A 16,601-nucleotide genomic window follows, 5' to 3' on the forward strand; every position below is an offset into this window, starting at 1 on the left:
CTACCTCACAGGACTGATTTTATGGAAGTACTCTGTAAATGTCTATTGTTATAGTCACCTCTAAGGTACCTAACTGATACTGAATGAATATTTGATAAGTTAAAATGAAAGCCAGAACATATTGCCAATTAAAGTAACCCTTAAAACTGTCTAGATTTTAAATGTGTCAACTAAGATCGATTTGGCTTAAGTTCATGTAAATAAAATACAAACACAGAAAAACTGAAACTGCATACATCTTATGTTCTCATCAGTTAAATTAAAGAATTGTTAGTCCATGTCTTTTACACCAAGAAAGCACAAACACAACCCAGAAGACCTTAGCTGCTATCTTCAGTAAATTCATATTGTAGTGTACTCTGATTGATATGCTGATGTTCACTGAAGTCTGATTTTCAAAAACTGAAACAAACTGTGATTCTAATTTTGTTTTATATGTGATGAAAATCTGCACGAATCATTTGCTCTCACCACGAAAGATCACAAGATGAAATGTAAAATATCCAAACCTTATATGAAAAGTCAACATTTAATAAAGTTGGAAAAAAATATTAGATCATATGAGTTAAGGTGAAGAAATCTGAATGGACTTTATTTTATTGTCTTTAGATCTTCATCTCTTTCACTTACAAAATGATCTTGGAATGATCCTTAAGGGAAAAAAGAAATCTTACTTTCTTTTTGGTTCAGCTCAATAGCTAAAACAGAGCTGGGAAAAGTGATTCTGCAAAGTACAAGATTTAATGAAAATTTCCTATTGGGGTTCTAAGGGTTAACTTCTGGAACTCAATTTTATCATCGTCTGTAACTCAGTTTTATCATCGTCTGTAAGATAAGGGGGATTGGATTAGATGCTCTAGAATGGTTCCTATCAGCTCTAAATTCTCTAAATGTATATGCATAGTTAGGAGACAAAGGAAAATGGAACAATTATCAGCTATTGCCAACTAGTTCAACACATCATACATACTGTAATAATGCATATGCTAAATGAACATTACCTGCTTTTCCACAGCTGCCTTCCCTTCTTCTTTTGTAGTAGATGTGAGAATGTCATTCAAGCACTGCAAGCTAAATTTTTAAAAGGAGCGTGAAATTTTATCCAAATTTAACAGAAAAAGTTGGCTTCTTGTATTTAAGGACACTGAGTTTTACATGGAGGAACCATCTTCTAATGTTGCACTGAAAGAGCCCATCCCTTTGTTACTAAATGCGAAGATGATTTAATTTATGTAACTTTTTACTGCAATTTTATAGCTTATCAAAATTGCCATTATTACAAATTTAACTGGCAATATGTTTGAAAGGCTGCTATTTGAGCATATAACTTCCATAATGAATAAATCAATCTATAACTACCCAATATTCATCATGCAATTTTAGTCTCTAGCTTTGTTCAACTATAGTTAAAATCTCAGTATTTGTTGTTTTTCTTTGAAATCTATTTTTATATTTGGGTATATGCATTTTGTACAGTAAGTAGCTATAAATACACAATTGAGCAATTAATATTGATTAGTTTGTATGCTGTTAAAATCATAATGCTATATGGCCTAAGTTTCTCTCAGAATATATATTATCTATTTCAGAATTTAATAAATTAATATGCTAAGTATTATGGTTATAATTTTAAAACAAACAAACAAAAAGCTGGCTTCTTGATAGAGATCTACTACAGCAAGACGATGATCATACCTTGTTAATTCAAGACGATCACAAAGCTTTTCAATCTCTTCCATCATTTTAACACACTCTGCCTCACTGTCTGAAAAATAATTCCAATTCTAGAAAGCACAAACATAATTTTGTTGTGTATATATTGATGCAAATTATTATTGATTTACAAGACCAATTAAATAGCTAAACAGATTTATACATGAATCTTTGAAAATCCTAGCAGTTTAATTTATAGTTTAATAGTTTCTGACCTTCAGTCAAAATCCTAGGGGGATTTGGCCAAGTTCCTCATAGCTATAAAAGTCATCTTTTGTAGGCTATGCATACAGAGTGAATGAGCCTTATAGCTATGATGAGCCAATTTAAGACCCCCCAAAATTGCTCATGGATAAAGAAAAGCAGTGTGTTCCCTGTAACAGAATTTGCCTTCATTAGTTAAGCTGAGTGTGCTATTCAGTCTATTCCTAAGTATAAACATCTACAACCAGAGTTTATAGTTCTGTAAAAGTGTCATCACCTGGCATAATGATAAATATGAGGTGATGGTAAAAAAAAAAAATCAGATTTACTTAATATTTGAAATTAATGAATACCATATCACATACCAATTACATAAGGGCAACTGGAAACTAGTTAATATAATCAAACTTAGGGAGATAATGCTGGATATGCAAATCTAAAATTACAGCTAGGGAAATAGGGAGAAAAGTCTAGATAGGCAAGAGGGATTGAGAGTTATTCAAAAAAATACTCTGAGGGCCTATGAGGTAAAAGGTGGCTATGACAAATCTGTTTCTGTGCTTGTCATGGTGATGGGAATTTGAAGATCTTCCCTGCCCCATTCATAGGCTGAATGTAATCACATAGAGCCTGTAGGTAGGAGGAGTTTGCTGAAAGGGTAGAACAGGAAGGATGGAGCAGAGCTGAGAGGAAGCTGGGAGTCAGAACAGTTAGGACAGAGGGAGAAGAGAGGACACAGGCAAGGAGACAGCTAGGCTTCTGAGTGTTTGTGGAGAGGCTTTGGGGGTGGTGTTGCTCTCTACAGGGTTATTGTGTATAGATTTCTTTGTTGCTATGTTGAACTCGGTTTTCTAGCGTTGGGATATGGCTTTCTGGTGTCTAAATAAATGTTTTGCTATTTGCTATTTCTGGTGTCTGAATAAATGTCTTCTATATGGACAATCTGTTATATTTTGCAATTCAGAATTACACCCTCAAACTCATAGTCACCTGTCAAGTACTGTGAATGTCGCATTGGTGCTACAGTGCTGTTGCATAACTTACCTCCATGCCTGGAATGTAGTCTCCCCTAATTTTTTTTTTGAGGGGGGAAGGCAGGGCAGTTGCGGTTAAGCGACTTGCCCAAGGTCACACAGATAGTAAGTGTTAAGTGTCTGAGGCTGGATTTGAACTCAGGTCCTCCTGACTCCAGGGCCAGTGCTCTGTTCACTGAGCCACCTAGCCGCCCCTCTCCCCTAATCTTTGCCACTTAGAATCCCTAGCTTCAGTCAGGGATAAATCTCAACATACCACTCCCTACTCAGGACCTATCCTGACCTCTCCAGATACCAGTGCTCTCCATGCCCCAAAAGAAATTATTACACATATATTTTATGGATATGTGTCCTACTAGGGAGAGACTGTTTGGTTTTTATTTTTGGATACATTGTGCCTAGCAGATGCCGATGCCCAGCATATAATAAAGCATGTGATAAATGCTTCCTATACAGGGAAGAACATGGATCTGGAGTTAAAACATATTGGTTCAAATCTTGCATTTGACACTAATTCTGTAACCTTGTATAGGTCACTTAACTTCTCTGGGCCTCAGTTTCTTCATCTGTAAAAAGGGGGTTGGACAAGCTGAACCCTTCTGGTTCTAGAACTATGATCCTATTTGATACGTGAAAAGATTTTTTTACTTCACAAGATTGACATACCTTGCATGAAGTTCGAAGTTTTTGCCTTTCCTTTTTAATGGCTTTTTTCTGAATTTCCTTTTCTTTCTTTGCCAATAATGCTTGTTGTCTAACTTCTTCTTCTTCTTTCTCCTTCGCTAATCGAGCTGCTTCTAATTCCGCTTGTCTTTGCTATATTCAGGGTAACAAGAAACCATCATGCATTGAAAATGGAATGTGCTGTTGTTCACTGAACTTAAACAATTAACCTAATCTTTTAATGAATATTTTGATTCAGAAAATAGATGAGATTGAAATCATCTCATTGAAGAACAAAGACTGACCACAGTATGGTTAGAATAATAAATTCCTTCAAGTATGTCCTATTTCAACAGGAATATAATATTAGATTCTAGCTACTATGATATTGAAGATATCAGACGCTGGATGATATTTAAACTATCTGCATCATCCAATATATTCTCAGTAAATGCTTGATAAGTGTTTATACTTAAGATTCCTCTTTTGCTACTAATTATGTAAATTATCTATTAGTAATAACACTTTTAAGTTCCTAGGTTCTATATTTTTAATAGGCTTGTAGACTAAAAAGAATTTTTATCTCATGGTATATTTTTATAAACTCCAGGAGCAAATACAAAATGCTCCGTTTGGTATTCAAAGCCCTTCATAACCTAGCCCCTTCCCCCTCTCCAGTCTTCTTACACATTACTAGCTGACATGTACTCTTTGATCCAGTGACACTGACATACGGACTGTTCCAATAACAAGATACTCCATTTCTCCGACTGTCCCTTGTGCCTGGAATGTTCCTCCCTCCTCCACTCAGACTACTGACCACCCTGGCTTCCATCAAATCCTAACTAAAATCCCACCTTCTACAGGAAGTCTTCCCCAATGCGTCTTAATTCTAGAGCCTTTACTCTGTTAATTATTTCCTATTTATCCTGTCTATAGCCTGTATATATTTATTTGAATGTTGTTTCCCCCATTAGATTGTAAGCTCCTTGAGTGCAGGGATATCTTTTCCTTCTTTTTGTATCTCTAGTACTTAGCACAGTAGCCTAGCACACTGTAGGTATATAATAAATGCTTACTGATTGACTGAATATCAACTTACTTTTTCTTTTGCCTCTTGCTCCTTTCTTTTTGCTTCTACTTTTGCTTTCTTCTCTGCTTCCTTCTTGGCTTTTTCTTCTTCCTTAAATTTTTTTATCCTAGGATCACAGCTATATGCATTGTCTATCAGAAGGAAGAAAATACTGTGAATATTTAGTTCCCCATTTAATTAATTAAATCTTTTGATGAACAATATATTCTTACCAACTAATGTTCGTATTCTGTTCATTTCTTCTTTTTTCCTTTGTGCCCTAGCTGCTCTGTTTTGTTTTTCAATCCACCTCCTCTCATCACGACTGTAAAATAGTAAACATTTGAAAAATGTAGTTATCTTCTAAAGTTCCATGCTTAGAAGCAATGATTTCTAAGGTTAAAATGGTGCAAATTACCATATTTAAAGGAATGGTGCTAATATTAAACTAGTGAAGTCAGATGAAGTCATGGTATAGAGAAATATCCCTCAAAGACATTCACAAAAGTTTGGCTAAGATGTGGCCAGATGTAGTCTGGAATGAACTAGTCTTTACATTGAAGATACACTTCCAGAGACCTACGATGCACACATGTCTACTTTGGAAACCCTTCTGCCCATATATATGGAATGCTTTGAAGGATTATTGTGGTCACTGCATTACAATTGATGTCTATGGAAGAAGGAGATGACGGCTTTGCAGAACTAACTTTCAGCAAGCCAAGACTATAGTTGAGTGGAACTGTAATGCGTGAGTGGTTTCTTCAGTTCAATCTGCATTGAGTACCCAAAGCTCTCCTCTAAGGGAAGTGGGGGAAGAACAGGCCATACATGCAAAAGAAAAAAATCTGCAAAGATTTTGCCCCTGGATCTTGAGCCCACAAGGAGGTTAGTAGGGTGAAGACTTGTAGGAATTCTTTTATGAGTTCTGCTTCATGCAAATTGCCTATTCATTATCTTTTGACCATTTATTTTTTAGGGAAACTTGTTACAAAGACTTTTTTTGCCCAATTACCTGTTTCCCTTCTAATTTTAACTGCAATGGTTTTGTTTGTGCCAACACTTTTAAATTTCATATAATAAAAACTGTTCATCTTCTGTCATCTTCTCCATATCTTGTTTGGTCATGAACTGTTCCTCTATTCATAGATTTTTTAGGTAATTTCTTCCTTGCTCCTCTAGTGTTGATAATGTTACCCTTTATTTCTTATGTATGCATTTGATGCTTATACCATGAGATGGCAGTTTATACCTATTTTCTGTGACATTTATCTCAACAGCTAAGCAGCAGCTAATGTTTATACAGCACTTACTATGTGATCAGGCACTGTGCTAAGCGCTTTACAATTATCTCATTTGATCCTTACAACAATCCTAGGGAGGCTGGTGCTATTATTATCCCCATCTGACAGATGAGTAAGCAGAGGTTAAGTGACTTGCCCAGAGTCACACAGCTAGTAAGTGTCTGAGGCCACATTTGAATTCACATCTTCCTGACTCCAGACCCAACACTATCCACTGAGTCACTCTAGCTGCCTAAATTGAGGACTGGGTTCAATATTGTATAATACTTAATCTGTTATAATGATCAGCCTCTCTATTTTCTAACCAGTATCAAATAATTTTTATGATTACGACTATCTTGGAGCTTATATAACTTACCACTAGGTCCCCTTCTTTCCTTTTTGTTTTAATTATTTCCCTTGAGAATGTTGACTCTGACCTTTTATTCCCCCACATGAATTTCATTATTTTTCTACCTTTATAAAATAATCATTTCATAGCTTGATTGCTATGGCACTGAATAAGTAAATTAAGTAGCAATATCATTTTGAAAATGTTGTTAAGACCTACCTACGAGCAATTAATATTTCTCCAAATGTTTAGTTCTGTGCTGTTTTTTTTTGCCTTTTTTTTTGGAGGGGGGAAGGTAGGGCAATTGGGGTTAAGTGACTTGCCCAAGGTCACATGGCTAGTTTTTGTGTTAAGTGTCTGAGGCCAGATTTGAACTCAGGTCCTACAGACTCCAGGACTAGTACTCTGTTCACTGAGCCACCTAGCCGCCCCTCTGTCTTTATTTCTATGAAAAATGTTTTACAGTTCCATTTCCATGTAGTTCCTGTGTGTATTTTGATAGGTAAGCTCCCAAGTATTTCATATATTCTATAGTTATTTTGAATGGAATTTCCTTTTCTATCTCTTCTAGCTAGGTTTTGTTGATAATATACAGTAAGGTTAATAATTTATGTGGCTTTGTTTTAATATCCTGAAACTCTACTGTATATATTGTTTCAATTAAATTTTAGCTGTTTTGTTAGGTTTTTCTAGATACTCAAACCATCACACCATGTGCAAAAGCTGATAGTTTTGTTTCCACTTTTTTTATTCCCATTTTTATTCCCTCTATTTTTTTTCATATCTTATTGCTACCGACTCAGATATAATCAAGTTATCTTTGGATCTTGTTATTATGATCCGTTTTTTTCCTGGTGTTTGGTTCAGTTCTGTGCTGAAAGAACTTTAGGTGGTAAGAACCTTTGAAAAAAATTGTGGATGATAGAGAAGACCTAATTGCATAGGGGACTCTATCCACAGCGTCATTACAACTTAAAAAAAAACAAAACCCCTAAACTCAACATTGATGATTGCCTCTGGGGCAAGAACTTTGTAGGGGTTCTTTATACTTTACTGCCTCCAAGGACCAAAGACCATTCCCTCTGGAACTCTTGCCCTGGCTCCACTGTCCTGATTGGCAAGTATATCATGTCACTCACTCTATCTGGTCACTTGCCAGTTCCAGCCATGCTTCACTTTACTACCCACCCAATCATCTCACCACCCACCTGGATGCCATATACAGTATCTGCTATACCTGTTTTCTTTAATCCTCTTTTTCTAGTTTTGGAACCATAATAATACTGACATTGCTACTGGAAAGTATGTACCAATCTCTATTTACATATGGTTCTACTCACCATCCCTTACTTTCCCAACCAAAATACTCCTCTCTGGTCACCACTCCCCTTTACATGTTTGTTATCTCTCTCATTAGAACGTAAGCTCCTTGAGAACAGAATGTTTCCCATTCGGAGTAAATTTATATGGTGAATGGTAAGTGGTTTTTTTTGTTGATGTTGTTGAGTCTTTTTCTCAGTCATGTCCAACTCTTCTTGACCCCATCTGGGGTTTTCTTGGCAAAGATATTGGAAGTGGTTTGCCCTTTCCTTCTCCAACTCATTAAGGGTCTGGGCTAAGATTTTAACTCAGGAAGACCAGACTTTTTAGCATTATTTTTAGTTTAGCATTCTATCCCTACTAAGATTCTCAGTTGGTAAGTGGCACAGAGTTCTTAACTGCTATTAATGTTATAGGACCTCAGAAGGCACACTGATTTTATTAAAGACAGTAGCTGACTATAAGGAAAATTCCTATGTAAGGATGTTGGCACTGTCCTGCTACCAATGGTATACTAAGACTTCCATGCACCAGGGACATTTACCCTTAGCTCTGGATTTACGGTTTTTACTTCCTAATTGGGATATATTCTTTTTCATACACATCAGTACCTTCTACCCATTAAGTCCATGTGATATCATTTGGAAACATCTAAATAGAGCTTAAAGGTATAGAAGTGTGCCACTACATCATAAATAAAGCTGTCACTACTATCTAGTAGTCATATTAACTCATAAAGATTTCCTCACTGTGAAACAAGCCTCAAGAATAGTTTTCAAGATAACCACAATTAAATAAATCCTCCCATTTTCAAAAAAATGGGCTAAACCACTTTACTTGTTAATGACTTTACTTACCATTCTGCTTTTTCTTTTTCTTCTTCATCTAAATAAGAAAATTCTCTCCAAGAATCAAAGTTATACCTGAAATAGAAAATTGATAAACATAAAATCATAGCTATAAATAATTTCAAGTTTTTAAGCTGTTATGTGCATAATGATATATACTTTAGTAAAAAGATAAAAAGTAAATAAGTACTTAATAACTGATTGTTGAATGATTAATTAATACAAAGACTTCATGCCCATGCTTCTTAGAATTCACGTGAGATTAACAAAAACAAAGTTTCCTGTCGTATAAAATTCACCCAATTTTTACTTTTGTGTATGAATTAGTATAAATAAAAATCAATAAATTATTAATGAAAAATCAATAACCTTATCCTTGATTAGATGGGAACACAGACACGAGAATCTCTTTTTATCTATTCAATTTGTATTGACCAATACAAGTTAATGCAAAATTCAATTACTTTCATCATAGTGCTTTTAGCTTTTAATAACTAGAGACCTTGAACCAACAGGAAATGGATTGAAATAATTTGTTCAGAAAAGGTTAAACAACTGAAAGAGAAAACAACTTCAAGCGAAAAACTTTCAATAAATTCTAAGCAGTGGGCTTTGGTAAGTTTATGAAGAAAGTTTCTTCAAATCAGTCTCCTCAATCAATATGTGTTTAATTACAATCCTTTTAATATGGCAACACTATATAAATAAGTGTATTAGCTTACCAAAAAGAATAAAATGCATCTACATCTTCGAATGATGAATTCATGTCACCAAGTTTAGGAACATTTTTCTTATTTGACCATCTGAAATATTAAAATAAAAAGCAAAACCAGTCAAAAAATTTGGTATGAAATTTAAATGAATGTCATAATCTGTAACAGGCAATTTTTTTAACCATTTATGCCTAATAGGATGTATCTTTAACACATAATGTGAGCAGTTGGTTTGATATCTTCCCTTACTGTTTTTATAAGACTTGCTAAAAAGCAATGATACTAACGGCCTTTTATAAAAGTAGAGTATAGGTCCCTACCTGGTTGTGAAGTCACAAAGTGAAAGCCTAGTTAGTGGTGAACATCAAGAAGTAATGGTACAAGTACAGATGGAGAAATCAGAATAATGATGTTTATAGTTCTTTGGCTACCCTCTCCAAAACACGGGGAAGAAGGAAGCAGGTTCTTCTCCCAAACATTTAATCACTTGCTAATGATACACCAAAAGAGGCAATATGGTGAACTGAGAAGAATACTGGATCTAGAGATCCAAGGCCTGGCTTCAAATCCATCCTATTGTTTACTCCATGGGTGACTTAAGCAAATTACAATCCCTTATAGCTTCAATTTCTTCTTTTGTAAAGTGAGTGGGTTTGGAAGAGATAAACTATTTAGTCCATTTAGTTTTAAACTAATGATCTTATGATGAAGACATTTATATGGCAAGCCTAATGTCTAGTTTAACTTTTTTTTTTAAGAATACTCTGTGTCACAGTGAAAATAATAGCTAGTTGATATAGAAATAGAGCTTAGAAGTTATGAAAATCATCTGGAGGTTAGTTAGACAAGTAGACTGAGAGACTAGAAAACCCACCTGAGAGCCCAGATTTAGAAAAATAAAAATTCTCCTTCTCTCACACCGTTTGAAAGATTTTGACTTACAACTAGAATAAATGCACAAGGTAGTCTCTGAACTAGGTCTCTGCATCTATTAAAGAACTGGTAGTATGTTCCTGGAGTGGAAAAATGATTGTTACCTATATAAAATAACTGTTACACAAAAAATATACTATATACTTTCATTACCTGGTTGTTGAGTCCTGAAAGGACACAAATGGTGATTCTAGGTGCCTTAGGTGAGGAGTAAGAGGTAGGGAGATAGAGTGCACATAAAGCCACATAAAATAATAACTCTCAAGGGCAGAAAGATTGAACCATAACAAGGGAAGATTCTATGAGGTTTCACAGTAGCTAAAAAAAGTGGACTCAATGAAAGTTTAAAAAATGGCAAAGGTATAAAAAAATCTTAAAGGTAAACCCACCCTTATCCAGAGAAGCCTTATGGCAATCAGTTGCTCAGAGAAGAGAACAATTGTTTTTCTCAACTAATACTGGGCAAAAGGGAGAAAAAGTACTAATCAGCAAAAGAATACAATGGTAGGAAAAAAGATAAAGAAATGAAGTTACAAGGAAATAATGTATTGACATCAGACATTCATTATCATAGTATGCAAGGCACTGTGAAGGTAAGGAAAATAAGATAAGTTTTAGAATGTGTCAAAATAGTGCTATTGTTTTAGGAAATGAAACAGTGGAGAAAACTGAGCCTGCTAGATCCTTTTACAAGGGAAGAAGAGATAAATATTCTTTTTCTTCTTCCTTGTGCAAAAAGAGGAAGTGAAATCATTTTCCAGGAGAAAAAGGAGAAAATATTGAAGACCTCTATATGCATGCAACAGGACTTAAGTTCAAAAGGTGATGCCGTAGCTCACCTGGAATTCCTTTCAAACACTGGTGAAAACACTTCAAAGAAATTGTCCTTTGCTTCATTTTTAGAAGGAACTGAGTTATCAAAAGTAGGATCTATACTGTTAAATGCTCGTCTTTTCACGGGGTCAGACAACATTTCATAAGCTGAGGAAAAAAAGTTACAGGGTCACAAAACATCACCAGATATGACCTGAGTCTACATGTTTCTATGAAAAAATGCTTACTTTACTGATGTCATTCAAATTAAAGTAGATTCTTATTTTCATAGTATAGTAATGAATTGTTGCCTTCTGCTGTAAAAATGATTAAGCAATGGTTTAAATACCCATTTATTAAGCAATAGTTTAAGTCTTGGGCAGGGGTAGCAAGTAAGGACTCCTACAATACAGGAATGAAAGAATATAGGGATGACAGGAGTCAATGTGCATCTAAGACTTTTCATTTTGGTCCTAAAAACGTGTTAACTTCATTTTAAATCACACACTTTTTAAGATTAAGGACTATATGGAAATGGTGATTACTATTTTGGAAAAAATATGTTCTTATTTTCCTTAATAAATGTATAAATACTCCTATATTTAATATAAAGTTTCTTTCACATAAGAGTGTATCCAATTATGGGTTATGCAATGCATTAGAATACAGAATCAACTTCTTACTGTAGTAAAACTAGCCTTGAAAAGTATTTATTTTTCCCTTTGACTTAGTTCAGGTGGTACCACAATGTCATATATTAATTAAGACTATCACTTGAAATGGAACACAAAACTGGTGGGTCATAATTGTCATCATAAAAGAGAAAACAACTAAATCAACTGCTATTATTAGAAATAATTCTATTTAATTGAAAATGGTTTGTTAATGTTGCCACACAGTGAAGTGAAATATAGTGCTTAAGATATTAATATTAGCCTACAAAAAGATCTACATTAATCTATTAAACACTAGAAATTCCTACCACTGAAAGTATTTTCTTACCTTTAGTTATGCAAGTAAAGTAGTCATTTTCCCCTTCTGCTATTGGTTCACCTGCTGCTTTTCGTTTGTCTGGATGATGTTTCAAAACCATCGCTTTATCTACCAAATGAGTCAGGTTTGGATAAATTCTGTCACTTAATGTTTTGTATTTGAAAATAAAAACAAGTTAAAATGATTCATTTCTGGAATCTTAAGGATAATTTTGAATGTTATGACAAATAGTTGGTCATGGAGCAGATTCTCCCCCCCCCCCATTTAAATGTTAAGGCAAAGATGCCTTGTTCTTGGTCCTCTTATGAATCCTGTCAGCTCATCAACAATAAATCTTCCTTATCCCACTGCCACTTCCTAACAGTAAGGGAATGACCCAAAATGTAGGAGCTGAAAAAAGAAAAGGGTTCATTCCCCTCCATTTAAACTGCAAACTAAAATCTTCTTGGATGATTTACCATTAGAAGTTAGACAATTTGAATTACCAAAGACTTTGTATCAATAAAAATAAAAATTCTACATCTCTCTAACCAAAATGATACCGTACTTAGGGGCCAGAGAACCTGGGTTTCAATCCTGCCCCTAACATGTATTAGCTGTGCAAACATGAGCGGGTCATCAATTTCTCAAATGCTCATTTTCCTTATCTGAAAGGGACAATATTTACACTATTTACTTCACAGGGCTTTTCTGAAGAAATGTGATTTGCAAACATTAAAGAACCACATAAATGTTAGTTACTATTAATATTTTAAAATAATCTGAATAAGGAAAAATTCAGCTATCTACCAAAATCCTTTTTTTGGGGGACTAAATCTGAGATTTCACTAGTATAAGGAATTCCCAGAGAGGAAACTTCTTTGATTAAAGCAGACCAGTAACTGTTCTATTGCCAAGATCCTTAATGCTAATATAACTTTTGCATTATAAACATATTTGTATATGTATAAAGTGGACAATCAAGTTTATAAATAAACAAGGTTTTTAAAGTAATCTTTTTTAATATGCTTTAACAAAAAAGTTGAAAATTATTTCTGCACATATTGTAACTAATATTTGTTTTTAATTCTTCATTGTATGTGGACAAGGGACTGGACTTGGGATTTCACTGTAACTCTCAGATGAGGAAACTTCCTCTAACCCAAGAGGGTTAGGGCATCTTCAACTTGTTGGCAGAGAGCCTTACTAAAGAACTGAGAGATTAAATGGCATTCAGGTTTAGATAGTCCTAAAGTGTCAGAGGTGGAGCTTAGAGCCATATCTTCCTGGCAATTAATCTGATTCTCTAGTCACTGTTTCTTCTCATCCAAGCAGTTAATTAGTCATAATGTCATTTTAATATTATGTTTGTACTTAGAAAAGAAACAAAGATGCCTTATTCTTGGTCCTCCTATGAATCCTTTCAGCTCATCAACTACAAATCTTCCTTATCCCACTGCCACTTCCTAACAGTAAGAGAATGGCCCAAAATGTAGCAGCTGAAAAAAGAAAAGGGTTCAAAATATGGTGTTCTATGAGTAAAACACTCTTCTCACTTTCTAGTACTATACTTTAATAGAGTAACAGTTTTATGTTTACTTTTCTACATCCAGATGTTCCTTTCATAGGATTTCAACTACTACCTCAAAACTCAAAATCTGAATAGTTGTAATCTAACAGCAGTAATGTGTGGCTTATATGTCTTTGTTCTAATAAATTATATGACAAACTGGTTAATATCTATTACCAGATAAATTTCATGTTGTGAATTCATGGAATAAGATGAACAGGCAGACCTAAAACTGGTGAGAGCAGCATTTATAAAGATCCTTCCAATGTTACCATCTCCACACTGATCTCAAAAATAGCAATGCAGAGAGGCAGCAATGAAAGTAAAGTTTAGAAAAAAGTGCTTATCATTATAAAGTATAACACAAGTAGAGTCACAATATCGTTATGTTCATAATTCAAACTTTTAAAACCCAAGTTGATCTTGGATTAGATATTTCCACAAAGATATTGCAACTGACATATTTTAAAAGTGACAGAAGTCACAGTACCTACAGTTAGCTATACCAACTACTTAGTCTAGAACAATGCTTCTCAGTACAAGGGCTGAGGACACAGGAGTTTGAAAGCTATTCCCCTTATACTTTCTTTTCTGAGACCACCACGCAGACTCCGTTCAGTCTATCCCTTTGATTCCAACCCTTTCTTTACCTGACTAGTACATAGTCTAGCCCTGACTTTTTACTTCCTAACATGGAATAAGCTCATCCATTCATCAATACATCCCTCCAACTATTTACTGAACATCTATTAAGCAAAAGATACTGTGCCAAGGACTGTGAAGGATATAAAGACACAAAGAAATAATAGCTTGTGTCCTCAAAGAAGTTATAATCTAGTAGGTGAAAAATGATATATATATATACACAGAAATAATTATAAGGATTTGAGAAATGTAATAAAACAGGCACCAATAAATTGATACAAGATTTTGGAGGAAGGAAATACTCCATTTGGGGGATTTAGAAAAACCTTTATAAAAGAGGTGATAACATATTTAAGCAATCTTTAAAGATGAACAAAAATCTGAATGGTAAAGATGAGGTACAAATATAGTGGATGGGAAGAGGAAGAGCTTAAGTCAAGAAGGGCAAGTAATACGGTTTGGCTGAAGTTACAGGTTACACACACACACACACACACACATATGCACGCTCTGTCACTAGGAGGTCACACTATAAGGTACCCTGGGTCAAATTACAAAGGGCTTTGAATGTTACACTAAAGAATCCAGCCTTTATCTGATAGGCAATGGGGAGAAACTGAAGGTCTCTGAGCAACAATTAGCATGATTAGAGCAGTGCCTTAGAGATGGATCTGACATTGCTATGTAAAGAGAGGAAACACTAGAGACACAAAAACTAGTTAGGGGTTTAATGTAATATTCTAAGCAAGAGATAATTAGGGGGTGGCCAGGTGGCTCAGTGAGTAAGAGCACCGGCCCCAGTGCCAGGAGACCTGGGATCAGTTCCGGCGTCAGACACAGCACCCACACAAAAATAACTGGCCGTGTAACCTTGAGCAAGTTACTTAACCCCGATTGCTTTAAAAAAAAAAAAGAGAGAGATAATTAGGTACTGAACTAGTATGGCAGCCCTGGGAATGATTTATGTGGAATTTTGGTATTAGATTTTATAGAACTTGATGAATAAATGTGGAACATGAAAAAACCAAGATTGTGGAACCATTAGGGGAGTCAGAAAAAGGAACAGATTGTAAGGGCATTATAAAGTTTAGATTTTGCACATGACAAGTTTGAGATAGTAATGGGAAATCCAGATGTCCAAACAATTAGAAATGTAAGTGTGGGACTAGAGAAAAGATGGGCTAGAGATATAGCAACTGAAATCGTGGAAGACAGATGGCCAAGGCTGAGAATGTTGAGAAAGAAGAATGTTGAGGACAGAATCTTACAGAATAGAAACAAGAAAAGCCAGGGAAAATAAGCAGAGGCGGGAAGAGAGGTAAGAGAATGCAGTTTCACAGAAGCCAAGAGAAGAGAAAATATTAACTAGGAAAGTATATCAACACTGTCAAATGTCGCTAAGATATTGAGTTAAAGGACTAAGAAAAGGATGATGATTAGCTCTCATTGGTAATCTTATATTTTTTTGTACATGGGTCTGACTATCCCTGTGTGTGGCTAAGGTAGAATGAAAGTGTAAGTCATAAGAGTTGAGAGGACCCCTGTCCTGGCCTTACTTTCCATCCTTTTCAGCTGACTATATAACCAGTTCAACTATATGCTATCTGCTACCCTTGAAACTCTTTCCCCCTGTCCCACTGCAGCTCATGTCTTGGCAAACCCTATCCCTACCTTCTCTGCTCCTACTCAGTAAGGTTGAACGCCCATGGAGAAAGGGACAGAACTGTGAAGACTGAGTCCAGCACAAATTTGTTATCTAAACTGGGCACTAATTTAGCAATCACTTTATTCTTCCCTGATTGACTACCATTGACTCCTCATAATGGCTGGCCTAAAACTTCTCCAGCCTCCTATACTGCTTTCCCTACTATATTTCAGGAGAGGGACTTGCCTCCAATTTTGGCAAGAGGCCTTCTGTTCTAAGTTCCTTCTTTCTGTTTTTCTGCAAGTCAAAATTTCTCCTTATTCACCTTTATCCTCTCCCTTTTCTGTCCCAATCTCTAACAGAGACTTGGCTCTCCTTCCCAAGACCAACCTCATTTAAACCTCTCTACCATTTACTACCACCCTTCTTATCACTTAGATTTCAGTCAGTCATCTTTGACTCCTCTCTTCCCCTCACACTCTCATATCCAATCTTGCCAATTTTCTTTCAATAGATTCTACTTCTACAAGATCTCTTGTGTCCATCTCCTCTTCTCAACTCACATGACCACTACCCCTATGTAGGATCTTATCATCTGTCATCTGAACTTCCACAATAGCCCCTGTCAAATCCATCTTATACATAGCTCCCAAAATAATCTTCTTAAAGCACAAGTATGATTATGTCTCTCCCTTGCTTGAGAATTTTCAGCAGCTCCCTATTTCCTCTAGGATAAAAGAGAAACTCATTAGTACATTTAAAGCCGTGCACAATCTGGTTCCACCCTACCTTTCCAGATTTACTGAATTTATGATGCTCCT

At 35.3% G+C, this 16,601-nt stretch overlaps 1 protein-coding gene across 1 annotated transcript in view; it reads right to left on the bottom strand.

Moving 5' to 3' along the window:
• Positions 1-16,601, bottom strand: part of LOC138175898 (dnaJ homolog subfamily C member 2) — a 33,366-nt gene that overhangs the window by 11,343 nt on the left and 5,422 nt on the right. The window contains exons 4-12 of the mRNA XM_069106553.1: positions 11,951-12,049; positions 10,975-11,116; positions 9,212-9,292; positions 8,499-8,564; positions 4,920-5,011; positions 4,717-4,838; positions 3,618-3,767; positions 1,696-1,784; positions 1,002-1,071 (exon numbers count right to left, since the gene is read on the bottom strand). Coding sequence (XP_068962654.1) covers positions 1,002-1,071; positions 1,696-1,784; positions 3,618-3,767; positions 4,717-4,838; positions 4,920-5,011; positions 8,499-8,564; positions 9,212-9,292; positions 10,975-11,116; positions 11,951-12,049 — 911 coding nt within the window. The remainder of the gene's footprint in view (positions 1-1,001; positions 1,072-1,695; positions 1,785-3,617; positions 3,768-4,716; positions 4,839-4,919; positions 5,012-8,498; positions 8,565-9,211; positions 9,293-10,974; positions 11,117-11,950; positions 12,050-16,601) is intronic.

This window comes from Petaurus breviceps, unplaced genomic scaffold, assembly GCF_028583685.1.
Source record: "Petaurus breviceps papuanus isolate PSGF00001 unplaced genomic scaffold, PetGlider_PUasm1.0 79, whole genome shotgun sequence".
In the NCBI taxonomy this organism is placed as follows: domain Eukaryota; kingdom Metazoa; phylum Chordata; class Mammalia; order Diprotodontia; family Petauridae; genus Petaurus; species Petaurus breviceps.